We start from the raw sequence: 19,933 nt of genomic DNA on the forward strand, positions 1-19,933 counted from the left end.
TGATCTCAAGTGATCTGCCCACCTTGGCATCCCAAAGTGTTGGGATTACAGGCATGAGCCCGGCCAGGCCCCTCCTGCCACTTCTAATGTGTAGGCCTTTGTCCCCATGCTCATCACCTTGTGGTCAGAAGTTAGCTGCTCTGCATTCAGCATCCTATCTATGGCTCAGGCAGGAAGAGAAGAAGGGGTAAAAGACTGAAAAAGGACATGCCAGTCAAATATGTCTTTTTAAAAGAAGTTTTTCTTAAACCATTATCCTGCTTATATTTTATTTTCCAGAACTATGCCAAATGGTTACCCCATCTAGCTGCATGGGAATCTGGGAAAGAGTGTATTTTTAGTTGTGTGCACTGTTGTCTGGTAAAAAAAAAAAAAAAAGAGGGTCTATTGGTAAAGCAGTAGGGGTGGTGGTTGTGGATATTAGGTAGACAATTACAATATTCAGTACTCCCTATTTACAGAGGAGAAATAGATATTGAGAGAGGTTACTTACCTTACCAAAGTTGCACAGCCTATAAGCAGCAAACCAACCCTGCTCTTAATCCACTGGACACTGATTCACGTGATCTCTTTGTGGGAGCATCCTCTGTGCTAGGGACTGTAATTAAACTTGGACAAGTATTTCATCTTTGTATTAGTCAGGGTTCTCCAGAGGGACAGAACCAGTAGGAGATACACACACACACACACACACACACACACACACACACACACACACAATGTATATATATACACAATGTATATATACACACTATCTATCTATCTATCTATCTAACTATCTGAGTTTATTAAGGATAATTGGCTCACACGATTAAAAGGTGAAGTCCCAAAATAGGCCATCTACAAGTTGGGGAAAAAGAGAAGCTGGTGGAGCGGTTTAGTCCAAGACAGAAAGCCTCAATTCCAGGGAGGCTGAAAGTGTGGCCTTCAGTCTGAGGCCGAACGCCCAAGAGCCCCTGGGAGGCCACTAGTGCAAATCTCAGAGTCCAAAAGCTGAAGAACCTGGAGTCTGATGTCCGAGGATAGGAGGAAAGGAAGCAAATGCCCGGCAAGGGAAGAGAGTGAGAAGACTAAGTTAGTAAGTTTATCACCCTTCTTCCACCTTTGTTCTAGTTGTGCTGGTGGCTGATTGAATGGTGCCTACCCACATTGAGGATGGTTCTTCCTTTTTCAGTCCACTGACTCAAAAGTCAATCTTGGCAGGATGCGGTGGCTCAGCCTATAATCCCGGCACTTTGGGAGGCTGAGGTAGGCGAATTGCTTGAGCCCAGGAGTTTGAGACCAGCCTGGACAACATAGTGAAACCCTGGCTCTACAAAAAAATGCAAATATTAGGTGGATGTGGTAGCACATGCCTGTAGTCCCAGCTACCCAGGAGGCTGAGGTGGGAGGATCGCTTGAGCCTGGGAGGCTGAGGTTGCAGTGAGCTGAGATTGCTCCACTGCACTCCAGCCTAGGTGACAGAGTGAGACCCTGTCTCAAAAACAAACAAACAAAAATGTCACTCTCCTTTGGCAACACCTTCACAGACACACCCAGAAATAATAATTTACCAGCCATGTAGGCATCCCTCAATCCAGTTAAGTTGACACCTAATATTAACCATCACAGTCATCTTGGCGCTTCAGCAGGAAATAATTCATCGATTCTCCCTCTACCAACTTGCATTCACTTTCATCTCTTGATTTATTTCCTCAGATTCCTAAGTCCCCATACCCAATCCTAACCGCTAAAGGGGTTAAAACAACTGAATTTACCCCTTTTATCTAAGACCTACATCTGGAACCTGCTTAACAAGACCTTGAGAATGGATATAAGAATAGATCAGGATGGGTGTTAGGGTATGGGGATAGACAATTCAGTTATATGTCTTTCCCTGATGACAAATCCACACTGATCTTTCTCACCTTTGTACAACTGTAATGCAGAGTTGGAGTTATATGGTACATGTTTTAGGGGGCTGGGAATGGTGGCTCATGCCTGTAATCCCAGAACTTTGGGAGGCCGAGGCAGGCGGATACCAAGGTCAGGAGTTCGAGACCCACCTGGCCAATATGGTGAAACCTCGTCTCTACTAAAAAAATACAAAAATTAGCTGGGCGTGCTGGCAGGCACCTGTTGTCTCAACTACTAGGGAGGCTGAGGCAGGAGAATTGCTTGAATCCGGGAGGCAGAGGTTGCAGTGAGCTGAGATCACACCACTGCACTCCAGCCTGGGTGACAGAGTGAGACTCTGTTTAAAAATAATAATAATAATAATAATAATACATATGGTACATGTTTTAATTTACATGTGAACAAGGAGCATGGCTTAGGTTTCTTTTGTGCTGTCATGGTGCCTAGCAAAGTCACAGTACATATGGCACCTATTTGATGTATAACTGCTAGAAGATGAGATTTCAGGGCTGTATAGGCTTATACTTGAAGGGAGAAGGAGTTTTGGGAGAAGCCTACTACTCTAACCACCCACTGGCATACCACAGCTGAAGATTTCTTTTTTTAAAATTAATTTTTGTTAACTTTTGTTATAGGTTTGAGGGTACAAGTGAAGGTTTGTTACATAGGTAAACTCATGTCACGGGAGTTTGTTGTACGGATTATTTCATCACCCAGGAATTAAGCCCAGTACCCAATAGTTAACTTTTCTGTTCATCTCCCTCCTCCCACCCTCCACCCTCAAGTAGACCCCAGTCTACTTGTAGTTATAAATTCATAATGACCTCCAGCTCCATCCATATTCCCACAAAAGACATAATCTCATTCTTTTTCATGACTGCATAGTATTCTAGTGTGTATATGTACCACACTTTCTTTACCCAGTCTGTCACTGATGGACATTTAGGTTGATTCCGTGTCTTTGCTATTATGAATAGTGCTGCAATGAACATTTGTGTGCATGTATATTTATGGTAGAATGATTTGTATTCCTATTCCTCTGGGTATATACCCAGTAATGGGATTGCAGCTGAAGATTTCTATCCATCATGAAATTTTTCAGCATGAGGCACAAGGATCGAAATTATTTTTTGGCTTATTTTGTTCTGCAGAAGTGGGGATTATGAATAAATTGTTTTAGTTTTAAATCAAGCTGCTGTTTTCAAATTAGATTGGCAATTTTCTTTCCAAATTCCCCCTGAATCTCAACTCTTACTTATTTCTTCCCAATTCTAAGTCATTTTGCTCATTCAAATAAAATTTTCTTGACAGTATTTCAAGATAGTCAGTAAATACATAAAAACCTAAAGAAGAAAAATAAAATGAGTAAAAAGTAAGTTTTGACCCAATTATCCTTACTGATACAATGAAATGAACAAATTCTTTCCAGTAATGTGTATTTGGACCGTGAAAACACATACAGGTAAGTGACAAAAATGCCACCCCACATTTAAATATTTTAATCAAATTATACTGACTATAATGATGATGGAAATTTTTTTTTAAAAAAAGGAAAATTAAACACAGAAAATAAGTGAGCTGAGTTGAAAGTTATCTACATAAGGAGTCAGAATGATCATATCAAGGTTCTGGTGCAGGTACCTGTTAGCTGTTTGATTCTGAGTAAAAGTCACTGAACACCTTTGTGCCACCCACCAGTATGGGCACTGACAGTACAAAGGTGAAAAAGACACAATCTCTTCTCTTGAAAATATTACTTAGTTTTGAATAACCAAAATTATCAGGCAATGACCTACTCCAGATACCAACATTGGTAGATTGGAATATGCTTACTTTCACTTAAGAATTTCAGAATATTGGGGTCTCTGTTCCAAGATGGCTGAATAGGAACAGCTCAAGTCTACAGCTCCCAGCGTGAGTGACATAGAAAATGGTGATTTCTGCATTTCCACCTGAGGTACCCGGTTCATCTCACTGGGGCTAGTTGGACAGTGGGTGCAGGACAGTGGGTGCAGCCCACGGTCCGTGAGTTGAAGCAGGGTAAGGCATCACCTCACCCAGGAAGCACAAGGGGCTGGGGAATTCCCTTTCCTACCTAAGGGAAGCCGTAACAGATGGCACCTGGAAAATTGGGTCACTCCCATCCTAATACTGCACTTTTCCAATGGTCTTAGCAAATGGCACACCAGGAGATTATATCCTGTGCCTTGCTCAGAGGGTCCCATGCCCACGGAGCCTTGCTCACTGCTAGCACAGCGTCTGAGATCTAACTGCAAGATGGCAGTGAAGCTGGGGGAGGGGCGCCCGCCATTGCTGAGGCTTGAGTAGGTAAACAAAGTGGCCGGGGAGCTCTAACTGGTTGGAGCCCACCGCAGCTCAAGGAGGCCTGCCTGCCTCTGTAGACTCCACTTCTGGGGGCAGGGCATAGCTGAACAAAAGGCAGAAGAAACTTCTGCAGACTTAAACATCCCTGTCTGACAGCTTTGAAGAGAGTAGTGGTTCTCCCAGCACCAAGTCTGAGATCTGAGAACTGACAGACTGCCTCCTCAAGTGGGTCCCTGACCCCTGAGTAGCCTAACTGGGAGGCACCTCCCAGTAGGGGCTGACTGACACCTCATACAGTCAGGTGCCCCTCTGAGACGAAGCTTCCAGAGGAATGATTAGGCAGCAACATTTGCCATTCTGCAACATTTGTGGTTCTGCAGCCTCCACTGCTAATACCCAGGCAAACAGGGTCTGGAGTGGACCTCCAGCAAACTCCAAGAGACCTGCAGCTGAGGGTCCTGTCTGTTAGAAGGAAAACTAACAAACAGAAAGGACATCCACACCAAAACCCTATCTGTACATCGCCATCATCAAAGACCAAAGGTAGATAAAACCACAAAGATGGGGAGAAACCAGAGCAGAAAAGCTGAAAATTCTAAAAATCAGAGCGCCTCTTCTCCTCCAAAGGAATGCAGCTCCTCGCCAGGAATGGAACAAAGCTGGATGGAGAATGACTTTGACGAGTTAAGAGAAGAAGGCTTCAGAAGATCGGTAATAACAAACTTCTCCGAGTTAAAGGAGGATGTTCGAACCCATGGCAAAGAAGCTAAAAACCTTGAAAAAAGATTAGATGAATGGCTAACTAGAATAAACAGCATAGAGAAGACCTTAAATGACCTGGTGGAGCTGAAAACTATGACGCGAGAACTACGAGACACATGCACAAGCTTCGGTAGCCGATTCGATCAACTGGAAGAAAGGGTATCAGTGATTGAAGATCAAATAAATGAAATGAAGTGAGAAGAGAAGTTTAGAGAAAAAAGAGTAAAAAGAAACAAACAAAGCCTCCAAGAAATATGGGACTATGTGAAAAGACCAAATCTACGTCTGATTGGTGTACCTGAAAGTGAAGGGGAGAATGGAACCAAGTTGGAAAACACTCTGCAGGATATTATCCAGGAGAACTTCCTCAACCTATCAAGGGAGGCCAACATTCAAATTCAGGAAATACAGAGAACACCACAAAGATACTCCTCGAGAAGAGCAACTCCAAGACACATAATTGTCAGATTCAGCAAAGTTGAAATGAAGGAAAAAATGTTAAGGGCAGCCAGAGAGAAAGGTCAGGTTACCCACAAAGGGAAGCCTATCAGACTAACAATGGCTCTCTCGGCATAAACTCTACAAGCCAGAAGATAGTGGAGGCCAATATTCAACATTCTTAAAGAAAACAATTTTCAACCCAGAATTTAATATCCAGCCAAACTAAGCTTCAAAAGTGAAGGAGAAATAAAATCCTTTACAGACAAGCAAATGCTGAGAGATTTTGTCACCACAAAGCCTGCCTTACAAGAGCTCCTGAAGGAAGCACTAAACATGGAAAGGAACAACTGGTACCAGCCACTGCAAAAACATGCCAAATTGTAAAGACCTTCCATGCTAGGAAGAAACTGCATCAATTAATGAGCAAAATAACCAGCTAACATCATAATGACAGAATCAAATTCACACATAACAATATTAACGTTAAATGTAAATGGGCTAAATGCTCCAATTAAAAGACACAGACTGGCAAATTGGATAAAGAGTCAAGACCCATCAGTGTGCTGTATTCAGGAGACCCATCTCACATGCAGAGACACACATAGGCTCAAAATAAAGGGATGGTGGAAGATCTACCAAGCAAATGGAAAACAAAAAAAAAAGCAGGTGTTGCAATCCTAGTCTCTGATAAAACGTACTTTAAACCAAGAAAGATCAGAAGAGACAAAGAAGGCCGTTACATAATGGTAAAGGGATCAAGTCAACAAGAAGAGCTAACTATCCTAAATATATATGCACCCAATACAGGAGCACCCAGATTCATAAAGCAAGTCCTTAGAGACCTACAAAGAGACTTAGACTCCCACACAATAATAATGGGAGACTTTAACACCCCATCGTCAACATTAGACAGATCAACGAGACAGAAAGTTAACAAGGATATCCAGGAATTGAACTCAGCTCTGCACCAAGCGGACCTAATAGACATCTAGAGAACTCTCTTCCCCAAATCAACAGATTATGCATTCTTCTCAGGACCACATCGCACTTATTCCAAAATTGACCACATAATTGGAAGTAAAGCACCCTTCAGCAAACATAAAAGAATAGAAATTATAACAAACTGTCTCTCAGCCCACAGTGCAATCAAACTAGAACTCAGGATTAAGAAACTCACTCAAAACCACTCAACTACATGGAAACTGAACAACCTGCTCCTAAATGACTACTGGGTACATAACAAAATGAAGGCAGAAATAAAGATGTTCTTTGGAACCAATGAGACCAAAGACACAACATACCAGAATCTCTGGGACACATTCAAAGCAGTGTATAGAGGGAAATTTATAGCACTAAATGCCCACAAGAGAAAGCAGGAAAGATCTAAAACTGACACCCTAACATCACAATTAAAAGAACTAAAGAAGCAAGAGCAAACACATTCAAAAGCTAGTAGAAGGCAAGAAATAACTAAGATCAGAGCAGAACTGAAGGAAATAAAGACACAAAAAAACCTTCAAAAAATCAATGAATCTAGGAGCTGGTTTTTTGAAGAGATCAACAAAATTGATAGACCACTAGCAAGACTAATAAAGAAGAAAAGAGAGAAGAATCAAATAGACGCAATAAAAAGTGATAAAGGGGATATCACCACTGATCCCATAGAAATAGAAGCTGCCATCAGAAAATAGTATAAACACCTCTATGAAAATAAACTAGAAAATCTACAAGAAATGTATACATTCCTGGACACATACACCCTCCCAGGACTAAACCAGGAAGAAGTTGAATCCATGAATAGACCAATAATAGGCTCTGAAATTGAGGCTATAATTAATAGCCTACCAACCAAAAAAAAGTCCAGGACCAGATGGATTCACAGCCGAATTCTACCAGAGGTACAACGAGGAGCTGGTAACATTCCTTCTGAAACTATTCCAATCAACAGAAAAAGAGGGAATCCTCCCTAACTCATTTTATGAGGGCAGCATCATCCTGATAACAAAGCCTGGCAGAGACACAACAAAAAAAGAGAATTTTAGACCAATATCCCTGATGAATATCGATAGAAAAATCTTCAGTAAAATACTGGCAAACCGAATCCAGCAGCACATCAAAAAGCTTATCCACCATGATCAAGTGGGCTTCATCCCTGGGATGCAAGGCTGGTTCAGCATACACAAATCCATAAATTTAATCCATCATATAAACAGAACCAAAGACAAAAACCACATGATTATCTCAATAGATGCAGAAAAGGCCTTTGACAAAATTCAACAGCCCTTCATGCTAAAAACTCTCAATAAATTAGGTATTCATGGGATGTATCTCAAAATAATAAGAGCTATTTATGACAAACCCACAGACAATATCATACCGAATGGGCAAAAGCTGGAAGCATTCCCTTTGAAAACTGGCACAAGACAAGGATGCCCTCTCTTACCACTCCTATTCAACATAATGTTGGAAGTTCTGGCCAGGGCAATCAGGCAGGAGAAAGAAATAAAGGGTATTCAATTAGGAAAAGAGGAAGTCAAATTGTCCCTGTTTGTAGATGACATGATTGTATATTTAGAAAACACCATCGTCTCAGCCCAAAATCTCCTTAAGGTGATAAGCAACTTCAGCAAAGTCTCAGGATACAAAATCAATGTGCAAAAATCACAAGCATTCCTATACACCAATAACAGACAACAGAGAGCCAAGTAATGAGTGAACTCCTATTCACAATTGCTTGAAAGAAAATAAAATACCTAGGAATCCAACTTACAAGGGATGTGAAGGACCTCTTCAAGGAGAGCTACAAACCACTTCTCAATGAAATAAAAGAGGACACAAACAAATGGAAGAACATTCCATGCTCATGGATAGGAAGAATCAATATCAGGAAAATGGCCCTACTGCCCAAAGTCATTTATAGATTCAATGCCATCCCATTAAGCTACCAATGACTTTCTTCACAGAATTGGAAAAAACGACTTTAAAGTTCATATGGAACCAAAAAAGAGCCCGGATTGCCAAGACAGTCCTAAGCCAGAAGAACAAAGCTGGAGGCATCACACTACCTGACTTCAAACTATAGTACAGTAACCAAAACAGCATGGTACTGGTACCAAAACAGAGATATAGACCAATGGAACAGAACAGAGCCCTCAGAAATAATACTACACATCTACAACCATCTGATCTTTGACAAACCTGACAAAAACAAGCAATAGGGAAAGGATTCCCTATTTCATAAATGGTGCTGGGGAAACTGGCTAGCCATATGTAGAAAGCTGAAACTGGATCCCTTCCTTACACCTTATACAAAAATTAATTCAAGATGGATTAAAGACTTAAATATCAGAACTAAAACCATGAAAACTCTAGAAGAAACCCTAGGCAATACCATTCAGGACATAGGCATGGGCAAGGTCTTCATGTCTAAAACACCAAAAGCAATGGCAACAAAAGCCAAAATTGACAAATGGGATCTAATGAAACCAAAGAGCTTCTGCACAGCAAAAGAAACTACCATCAGAGTGAACAGGCAACCTACAGAATGGGAGAAAATTTTTGCAATCTTCCCATCTGGCAAAGGGCTAATATCCAGAATCTACTAAGAACTTAAACAAATTTGGAAGAAAAACTCAACCCCATCAAAAAGTGGGCAAAGGATATTAACAGACCCTTCTCAAAAGAAGACACTTATGCAGCCAACAGACACATGAAAAAATGCTCATCATCTCTGGCCATCAGATAAATGCAAATCAAAACCACAATGAGATACCATCTCACACCGGGTAGAATGGTGAACATTAAAAAGTCAGGAAACAGGTGCTGGAGAGGATGTGGAGAAACAGGAACACTTTTACACTGTTGGTGGGACTGTAAACTAGTTCAACCATTGTGGAAGACAGTGTGGCGATTCTTCAAGGATCTAGAACTAGAAATACCATTTGACCCAGCCATCCCATTACTGGGTATATACCCAAAGGATTATAAATCATGCTGCTATAAAGACACATGCACACGTATGTTTATTGTGGCACTATTCACAATAGCAAAGACTTGGAACCAACCCAAATGTCCATCAGTGATAGACTGGATTAAGAAAATGTGGCACATACACCATGGAATACTATGCAGCCATAAAAAGGATGAGTTCATGTCCTTTGTAGGGACATGGATGAAGCTGGAAACCATCATTCTGAACAAAGTATCGCACGGACACAAAACCAAACACCACATATTCTCACTTATAGGTGAGAATTGAACACTGAGAACACTTGGACACAGGGTGGGGAACACCACACACCAGGGCCTGTCGTGGGGTGGTGGTAGGGGAGAGGGATAACAGTAGGAGATATACCCAATGTAAATGATGAGTTAATGGGTGCAGCATACCAACATGGCACATGTATACTTATGTAACAAACCTGCATGTGGTGCACATGTACCCTAGAACTTAAAGTGTAATAAAAAAAAGGAATTTCAGAATATTGAGTTATCATATGATAAAATCATTATAGTCTCACATACATTTGGAAAATATACTTTATTCAATAATATAAACAATGTAGTAGGTGTATTTGATTATTTAATAATTTTAAGTTTATTGTACAGATGTACATGTCAATAATTAGTGTTTTTCAGATAGGATGATATACATTCTGCTTTTATTTTTATCTCTTTGGTAACAATTATTGACAAAATAATGAAACAAAGATAAATTGTTTTACAGTTGTAGTACCCTTATATGGTAATTCTCAGCCTCTTTTATCTTATATTCTACCAGCACTTACATCTAATAGGTCTCAATAAAGTAGAAATTTAAAAGTATGTACTTTCAGAAAAGGTCATATTTCATAAAGATTCTGTTACTATGTTAGTCATTTATCATAAGTGTTAAGTCTAAGAAAAGTTGTAATAGAAATTGCTAACACTTTAAAATGAAAACTACTCCTTTAGTAGTTAAAAAATGTTATTATATGGTTGAGTATAAATTTCATTACCCTAGTGAGCGTAAAAAACAAAGATGTTTAGCAAAAAAAATTGCCATTAATAGCTTTATCTAAAATTCTACAACAGACAAAGCAGAATAAAAGTTTTGGCATCCAGAGGTCAGGTGATACAGAAATGAAGTTCAGCGGGTGCAAAAGATATATCAAGGGCATGGTAGTTAAAAGAAATGAAAAGAGACAGATGTCAAATGAATATTCCACAGTAATCAGTGTTATCAGGAAGCTGGAATACAAAAAGACTTGTGCACATGGGAAACAAGGATTAGAAGCAACTTTGCCCAATGTGACAGTGAGTATTAAAAGATATAGGTCCCTGGAAGCCAGGGTCAGAAGGGATGGTAGGCCATGGACATGAGGGACAGTCAGTTACTGAAATTTTAATGTTAATTCGGTATCTCATCTAGGCTCTGGTAGGTTAGAAGTTTTCTGGCCTTACCATGGTAGTTGGATTATATGGTACTTGGATGCTCTAAAACATGTTGTGACTCAGTACTCTTTAAAAAAAAAAAAGTTTTAGCATGTTACATATTCCTAATAAGTGAAATTTTATGTCTGAACTAAAATTTACTTTACTTCCTCATGTAAGAATGCCTTGCTTAAACTCAGTATATAAAAATCAGAATTTTAAAAATTAAACAATTAGAAATGAAGTTATTCACTTTACAAATACTGGATTTATTTTTCTTAATTTTTCAATTATCTTTACTTTTTCACACATTTATGTTACCTGGCTTGCCATGTGGGCCTTTGAAGTTCTGTATCCCCTGACAGTAAGGGAGAGCTGCTCTGAGTGTTGCCTAAGACATCTACAAACAAACCTGGTGTTTTATTCCAGTTGAAAAAATGATAATTCTGTGAAGCATCTGGTCTTCTTTTTACTAGCAGCTCTAGTGTTTGAGCCTATCGTTTGGAACTGAGGAAAATTATTTCTCTAAGTAGCTCTTTAAAATGGATCCCTGTCTACAGAGAGACTTAAGTTATGGCTCTTTCTCTCCTCAGTGGCCTTAGCTCTAAATATGAAGTTCTTTCTAGACTGAAACTAGAGAAAAGTAAAGGTCAGACTGTATCTGTTTAGAATGTTGACAGTTTCTTTACCAATACCCTATTTAATATACTGATACTTGTATTGAATATGCAGTTATACAGAGGGAAATAAAAGAATAACTGGAGGATTAGAAAAAATATTTTTATACATAATAAGGAAAACATTCCACACATGCTAAGCACTCTTCATTTCCCTTAGATGTCACCTGCCTCTTTCTTTATCTCTCATTCCTTCTCCAGTGGTAGCATTTGGGTACTCAACCCAAGACCCACAGGTTTCCATCAACTAAGTTTCAGAGAGCTTAAACAAGATATTTTCAGTACCCAAATTCTCAGAAGAGTCTACTTCAATCAGAGCAAGATGATTATCTTTTACACCTATAAACACTCCAGGATCAGTCTTGCATTCAAATGAAACACAGTTGGAGGGCCTATTATGAAGGACAAAGAAGGCCTGGTCTGCCAGTGGTTTTTCACACTTATGGAGCTGAGGAAACAAGAAGAAAGCAATCCATATGTGAACGGGAAGTTCAGAGTCAACTTTACCTGCCTGTATTGGAAACTAAGGGGAATACTTATTTATAACTTGATATTTCTAGTAAGCTTGCTTAGTGAGTTGTGGAGGGAAGAGGGGGAGAAGTAAGTAGAGGGCCAGAGGGGTGGGGGGTGGATTTGATTTAATTCACTGATAGTCAACATAGAGAGGCAGTATGGATTAGGGTGATTGGATCTGGATGCAACAGTTCTGGATTTGTACCCTTCTTTTGACATGTACTATCTCTGAGACCTTGGGCATGCTGCTTTCTCTCTCAAGCCTCATTTTTTTAGTCTAACCAGTTTTCTAGATCAGTCAATCCTCAAAATATCTACAGACATGAGTAAATATAAATTATTATTATTTTGAGGCACTAAGTTTTGGGATGGTTTGTTACATAGCAACAGTTGACCAATACAACAACTCCATTGTAGAGTTACTGTGAGTATTAAATAAAATAATATTTGTAAAACATTTAGCCCAGTGCTTGCTATATAATAGAGCTCAGTCTAAGTAGCTCTATTATTGAGTAGTTATACATGCCAAACACTAGATTATATATGTTTAGGAATGTTTTGCTTAGGAAGATGCTGGTTACTATCCACTATTTATGTTAATAAGGCCTTACATGGCTGTGTTAGTTAGCTTTATAATTTTGTGTATTTATATAATTTATCTTCTATATTATGCTCTCTTCTGTTTTCTTCCATGCCTCTACCTTTGGCTTGTTTGTCAAAATAGTTATAATTACACATCATGACCAACGTAATAATGCCATTTGCTAACTAAAGAAGAATATGCAATTAATTCTATGTTCAGAATGTAGATGTTAGGTTATTTGTAAATCTTGGCACATGGAAACGCTTATGACTCTCCCTTAAGCAGGCTCAGAATGGAAAATTTTTTTTTTTTGTATTTGTTTAAGAAAACGATATTATACAAAGAAATGTTTCCTAGAGGAACATAGTAGTTCCTAAAGCCAAATAGAAAGGATTTGAGATCACTCTATGTAACAGTGCTTCTAAAACTTTAAGGCACATATGAATTTCCTGGAGATTTATTAAAATATGCTGATTCTGATTTATTTCTGGGGGGCTTGGAGTCCTGCATTTCTAACAGGCTCCCAGGTGATGCTCTGCTGCTGGCGGAGAGCAGACTTTCAATAGCAAAGCCATACATGCCACTTTCCTCCCTTCCTTACTCTAGAAGCAAGTCATTTGTAGTAAGTGATTGTGCTTTATATACAACAGCACACAAAAAAATCCTGCAAAATACCCCAACTCCCAAATCTACACAAGTTGGTGGAGTCATTCATGACAGTTCTGTAATCATATATATATATATAGATAGATATAGATATAGATAAATTTTTTTTTACCTCCACAGAGTGCTCCTTGTTGTTGGCATGCAACCAGAAGTCTTTTGTAGGACTCAGGGTTACCATTAACATCTTACCATCAACACCATCACCTTACAATTAAGAAAGTATAAATGATAAAGTTAAGAACTGTAACTCATCTTTATTTAAATGAATTCAACACCCAGGAGAAGAGTCTAAGATGTTACGTAAAATAATTACTTCATTCACTAACAGTTATCTTAGAAGTATTTGTACCCAAATTCAAGAGGCACTGATAAGTAGAGGGTACTTATAAACCGGAGAGAAATTAGTTTTCTTATATGCTTTTTAATTGGAGAGTTGTGACCCTAATGGGTACTTCTCTGGGCATCAGCTTTCCTGTCTGCATGTAAAGCCACTCATAGTGTCCCCCAATATTCATTCCTCTTTTGGGATAGTAATAGAACATTCCCCAGCTTGCCTTCTTATGGCTAAGTGTAGTAATACAACTGAGTTCTGACCAATGTGAGATAAGAGGAAGTGTTAGGTGCAACTTCTAGGTTGTACCCTTAAAGGGAAATAGAATGCATGCATCTGTTTTTCTCTGTCCTGCTGACCACACATTGTCATGCTCCCAAGTACTCTTAAACCATGTAGATGTTGGCAGAACCACAAGATAGAAGGAGATGGGTTCCCTGGACAACTTGTTGAGCCATTCCAGCCCTGGCTAAGACAGAAAGTTTTATCTAGCATAAACCACTCTTGTTTTGGATCTGTATTGAGTGTAGCCAAAACTTTATCCTAACAATTAAGCTGTAAAATGGATGAGAATGCATCCTCTGAGAATCTAAGGTTTTACCATGAGCTTAGGTTGGAGATAACCTTCTGAGACTATCTTTTTTCCTATGGGGCAAAAAGGATTTTTTTGGATTTATCTTTACCCCATAGTTAAGAATTCAAACACTATAGCTACCCAGCCCTCCAAATTACCTGATTCACTTGAGGGGCGTTGAGACTCATAGTAACTCAGTAACACCTTATCTGAAAGAGAATGCAAAAAATCCCTCTGGTGAGACATAATTTTGTTAAGTTTTCAGTTCCAACACATACATAACATCAGAAAATATCCTCCCCTTTTATTATATATCAATAAAAGCAAATCTTTTGTGGTTTTGAGAAAGGTCTCAAAAATGCACGAATATGCTCTGATGAATTCTCCAATATAGTTGTTATTAAAATATTTAAAATATTTTTCATAGCAGTGGCATAAAGGTTGTACTTTGGTGATACTAATAAGGCTAGAAAGATCTAGTGGATAATTTAGAGACAGCAAATACATGTGGCCCCTCTTTCCATCTTTCACGACAGATACTGCATTTCAATGTCAGCATTCTTCTCCGATGAACCTGACAAAGCTTCTGAATCCATCTTGACATAGAAGTGGATTCAGGCACCCACTGCCAATGCATTAGAGTTAGCACACAGCATGACCTGTTTGCCATGTCTAAGTTAATCCATTGTTTAAAGTTTGGTAGATTTATTAAAATGTTTTACTTTTATTAGTCATTATTACATCATTATAGAAAAAGAAAATAATCTACCTTTCTTTTCATCTTTTTTCAAGTCTTCAACATATATCTCATAACTTTCATCCTCCAAAGCAAAAGTAACGGATTGATCATTGTATGTGCTTAGAGAAGCAAGATATTCTGTAATAGGTGAAATTCCTGTTGTTAAGAATTCAAAAATTTGTCAGGCACAATTCTTTTGGCAACCTTTTAAAAAAATGCTCCCTCAAAAAACATTTTTGCAATTTGAGTTGCATTTTGTATGTCACTGTTGGCTAGATGAAAGCCTTTGATACAAGTTTTACATAGCTAAAAGGCTGAGATGTGACCCTTGAATGGGATTAAAGGTGCTAGTGTCCTGCATGAAGGCCCTGGGAGGCCATGTGAGTGTGCTTATGGGAGGGTTTGGTGGGGAAAAAGAAAATGGAAAGCAACAGACATTGCTTGAGGAAACCTTCACTTCATGATACCACTTGGTCTGGGGACTGTGGTAAAGAAGGGACTGTATTTTGATACACATGGATAAATAAATGTTCATCTATAAAGTATGGAGTTACCCAGAAGTTTCTGACAGTCCTGGAGAATGCGGATATAAGCCCTGTTCTCTCCTCTGGCTAAATAACAGGGACACTTAGTGCAGTGTTCCCAACTTTTAAAAAATGTCAAAATACCCATAGAAAATGATAATATTTTTATAGCCTGCTGAGGTAAACTGGAGCAGATTTAGGGACTACTTAGATGGGGCCTGGAAAAAAATAGTATACAAAATATTAAGGAGAATGTTACATACTGAATTTGTACATGAACTTCTAAAGTAAATGATTTAGAAATACTTAATGAGAAACTTCAGTGTTGCTTCTGAGAATTTAGGACATTTATAGCAGGAATAATGCTTGAAATGGCAAATGCAATTTCCAGGTAAAGTTTTTTTTTTTTTTTTTTCCCTGAGACAGCCACTCTTGTTGCCCAGGCGAGAGTGCCCTGGCATGATCTCAGCTCACTACAACCTCTGTCAGGGTTCAAGCAATTCTTGTGCCTCAGCCTCACAGGTAGCTGGGATTATGGGTACACACCACCACAACTGACAAATTTTTGTATTTTTAGTAGAGACAGGGTTTCACCATGTTGGCCAGGCTGTTGTTGAACTCCTGACCCCAGGTGATCCATCAACCTCGGCCTCCCAAAGTGCTGGGATTACAGGTGTGAGCCACCACACCTGGCCAAGTTTTTGTTTTAATGATGATCTCTTCACTTCTTGAAGTCATCATCAACTTGGAACCTTATACAAGGACGTGATAAAATTTAAAACCAACTTAACTACTACCTAAAATGTATAAAGTGTTAGAATTATATTTAAAAATATAATAGCTCTTTTCTTTCATGGTCAAAATGTTGAAATTTGGGGGGGAAATGTGATTTTTTCCCAAAAGATAACATATTTTCACCAAAACTAATGACCATGGGATTCCAATCCATAGCAAGTATTTCAAAATACTGGTGGAGTGCTAACTAGAGAATGCATGTGCATTATTAGAACAGCTACCTTGCGCCTACTTTGGATACTATTAGATGGGTACATCAGCTGCAAATGGGCAGAAGTTTCTGGTACACGTTAAAGACACAGACTTGGAACTGCTACCTGGAGTAGCACTTTCCAGGGTCCTGTGTCATACCTCCCTCCTCACTCCCACATCACCCCTGTAACCAGTCATACCTGTGATACTTGAATCATGAAGTGCTCTAGTATATTTCTGGACCCCTGATATACCAAAGGCAAAGGACTCCACAGTAGACTGCTGTTGACAGGCAGCAAGTACCAGATGTCTTTTGTGCTTTCTATCTGCAGACCAGATGGGATTAGGGATGGACCATCAATCCCCACTCTGCACAAACACCCCTTTGAGGATTCCCAGTTAAGGCTGCTTGCTGAGAGTAGTGATTGACTCCAGGGCTTTGGCCACTGCATGGTCCAAAGGGATTGATACCTCTTGGCACGCTTATTCCCCAGTAGAAGCACACTCATTAGAGATCAGGAGGAAGAAAACTAGTCACCCACAGTCTCAACACCCAAAAGGCAAGCACTATTAACACTTAAACCTATTTCCTTTAAATTAAAAAAATCACTTAAAAATATTGTAAACATATTTACACATAGTTGTGTATCTTTTGTTTTCACTTAACATTATAACATAATCATTTCTCTCATGCTATTGAAAATTCTTTATATGCCCTTTTAAAAATAGCTAAAAACCAGTTCATCATTCTTAATATTTTCCAAAAGGAACCTTGGAGTGAGGAAAAATAATTGCATATTTAGATGTGGTAAGTGAAGGCAAATAGATACTTATCACTATTGCCAGAGAATGTACGGTTCCCCTTACCTGTTTTCAGCGAAGGCCTTTTGGTGGTTTCTCTCCTAAAGTAACAGGCCTCTTTTTTTATCATAAGGCCAGAGCGGAGCTTCATAAAGTACACGTGGCAAGCTTCTTTGGCCTTCTGTTGGGATTCTAGACAATTGAAAAACTTGTGAGACTATTTCATTCCATTCATCTTTATCCTTTTATAAATCCTGAGTGTAGCAGACCAAGAAAGCAAGTACAGGTTCACAGTATCTTATCAGAAATCCTTAACTCAGCTGTGTTTCAAAATTCAGAGTTTTTCATATTTTAGGATTGTAATATAGAGCATATACTGCATATATGTAGCACCCAAGAAGAGATGGGGGCAGCACCCCATAATCAAAATTAGTTAATTTTATATTGAAACATAGGAAAATTTACACAAAGTGATATAAAGACCTCATGTTAGTTCACATCAGGAGTTAACTAAGAAATGAGTTTATGTCATATTTTGCTGTCAAATAAGTTCTGAAAAACTTTAGGTCTTTAGAAAAAAATTTTGGTTTTCAGAATTCCATATGAGGGAGTGTGAACCTGTATCCAACATATATCAACCTTTGCCTAATTGAGGGGGATCTTTTACTCATATGAAATGTGCAATCTTTTCTCCTTGTCTAGAATACACTTTTAATAATTTTGGAGGGATTGCTGAAGTCTACAAAGGTTACTGATATTAAAATAACTACCATTTACTAAGTGTCTACAGTGGGCCAAACACTGTGCTAATGATTTTACGTATGTCTCCATTTAATTCTTCATAATAATCTTGCAAGATAGGCATATTGTCCCCATTTTACAGATCGTAATCTGAGGCTCTCAGGAATCCTGACACTTGCCCAAGATTACAGGGCTGGCAAGAAGTTGTGACTGAAGTGTGTCTAAAATCAAACCTATTCTTTCCACCACCATCCACTTACCGCCATCTAAGAAAATGCTACACTACAATTTGAGGGACTAACAAAATGCAAATTCAAATTAAATCAGTCAAAGTAAAAAAGTTAATTCAGTAATTATTTCATTTTGCTAAAGAAAAATCTAAGTCTCAAAAAGAAAATTAAATTTGCTGCTTGGAAAATCATAAAAAGTCTTTCAGAATCAGGTAGAAAAGAAAATTGTAACACATGAGTCATAGGATCTCAATTTTTAACATTATGTAGTAAATGAATTATCAAGCAATTTATACAATGAAGTCAAATTTCAATTAGTCACAGTAATTCAGAAAATAAAATAATTATTTGTGACTCTGGGATTCATTTTATGAATTGAAAAAATTCTCCAGAGGATTTGCCTTCCTAAAATAATGCTTTTTAAAGATAAGTGGAAAAGCTTTTATTAGCTATTATTTTGAATTAATCCACATCTTGCTTCCAATTCAGATGAGTAGGTACCTTTAACTATCTTCAATTGATTTAATAAGGGAAGACCACTTAATTATATTCATACCCACTCTAGAACTCTCTACCATTGATTCTCAATTCAGAAATATCAACTGTGGTATCTTGTATTTATATTTTAGTGCTTTTACACTTACAAAGATAATTCATAAAGAAAACTAGTGCCAGAGCCAGCATTGTACTTATTCTCCTGACAAGTAATTTAATACAATACTTTACTGACTGTTGTATTAATTCATTTTCTGCTACTATCACAGAATACCATAGACTTGGTAATTTATAAAGCAAAGAAATTTGTTGGCCAAGTGCTGTGGCTCACACCTGTAATCCCAGCACTTTGGGAGGCTGAGGCAAGAAAATCGCTTGAGGCTAGGCATTCAAGACCAGCCTGGGCAACACAATAAGACTGTCTCTACAAAAAATTAAAAAAAAAAAATAGCTGGGCATGGTGGCCTGCTCCTGTAGTCTCAGCAACTTGGGAGGCTGAGACCAAAGGATTGCTTGAGCCTGGGAGTTTGAGGCTGTAGTGAGCTATAATCATGCCACTGCACTCCAGCCTGGGTGACAGAGTGCGACCCTGTCTCTAAAAAAAGAAAAAAAAGATAGAAATTTATTTCTTACACTTCTAGAGGCAGGCAAATCCAAGAATATTGTGCTGGCATCTGGTGAGGATCATCTGATGGTGGAAGGCAGCAGTGAGTACGTAAGTCAGAGAGGAAATCCGGAGAACTCACTTTTATAACAAACCCAATCTCCTGATAACCAAACCACTCCCATGATAACAGCAGTAATCTGTTCATGATGGTGGAGTTCTCATGACCTAATTACATCTTAAAGATCCGACCTCTCCGGAGGTTGCAGTGAGCTAAGATAGTGCCACTGCACTCCACCCTGGCAACAGAGCGAGACTCTGTCTCAAAAAAAAAAAAAAAAAAAAGAAAAGAAAAAAAAGAAAAGAAAAGAAAAAAAGGTCCGACCTCTCAACACTGTTACAATGGTGATTAAATTTTAGCATGAGTTTTGGTGGAAACATTCAAACCATAGCAACTATACCACATTGTCTTTTCAGAGCTAAAAGGCATAATATGATAACTGAAAGAATGCTCACTCCTTATATTCTTTATATTTTAGTCAGCATCACATGGGAACGTGATAGGCATGCCTAATACTGAGTGTGGACTCTGGGGGGAACAGGATTATCAGTCTTGGGTAGTTAAAAGTGAG

At 38.6% G+C, this 19,933-nt stretch overlaps 1 protein-coding gene across 2 annotated transcripts in view; it reads right to left on the reverse strand.

The window, feature by feature from the left end:
- Nucleotides 1-10,000: 10,000 nt before the first annotated feature.
- Nucleotides 10,001-19,933, reverse strand: part of IL33 (interleukin 33) — a 34,067-nt gene continuing 24,134 nt past the window's right edge. The window contains exons 3-8 of one of the 2 annotated variants that reach the window (XM_054519354.2): nucleotides 17,298-17,423; nucleotides 16,631-16,756; nucleotides 14,950-15,057; nucleotides 14,339-14,389; nucleotides 13,388-13,479; nucleotides 10,001-11,961 (exon numbers count right to left, since the gene is read on the reverse strand). In XM_054519354.2, the coding sequence (XP_054375329.1) occupies nucleotides 11,761-11,961; nucleotides 13,388-13,479; nucleotides 14,339-14,389; nucleotides 14,950-15,057; nucleotides 16,631-16,756; nucleotides 17,298-17,423 (704 nt within the window). In that variant the 3' untranslated portion in view covers nucleotides 10,001-11,760. 2 annotated transcript variants of the gene reach the window in all.

Source organism: Pongo abelii, chromosome 13, assembly GCF_028885655.2.
Source record: "Pongo abelii isolate AG06213 chromosome 13, NHGRI_mPonAbe1-v2.0_pri, whole genome shotgun sequence".
Classification (NCBI taxonomy): domain Eukaryota; kingdom Metazoa; phylum Chordata; class Mammalia; order Primates; family Hominidae; genus Pongo; species Pongo abelii.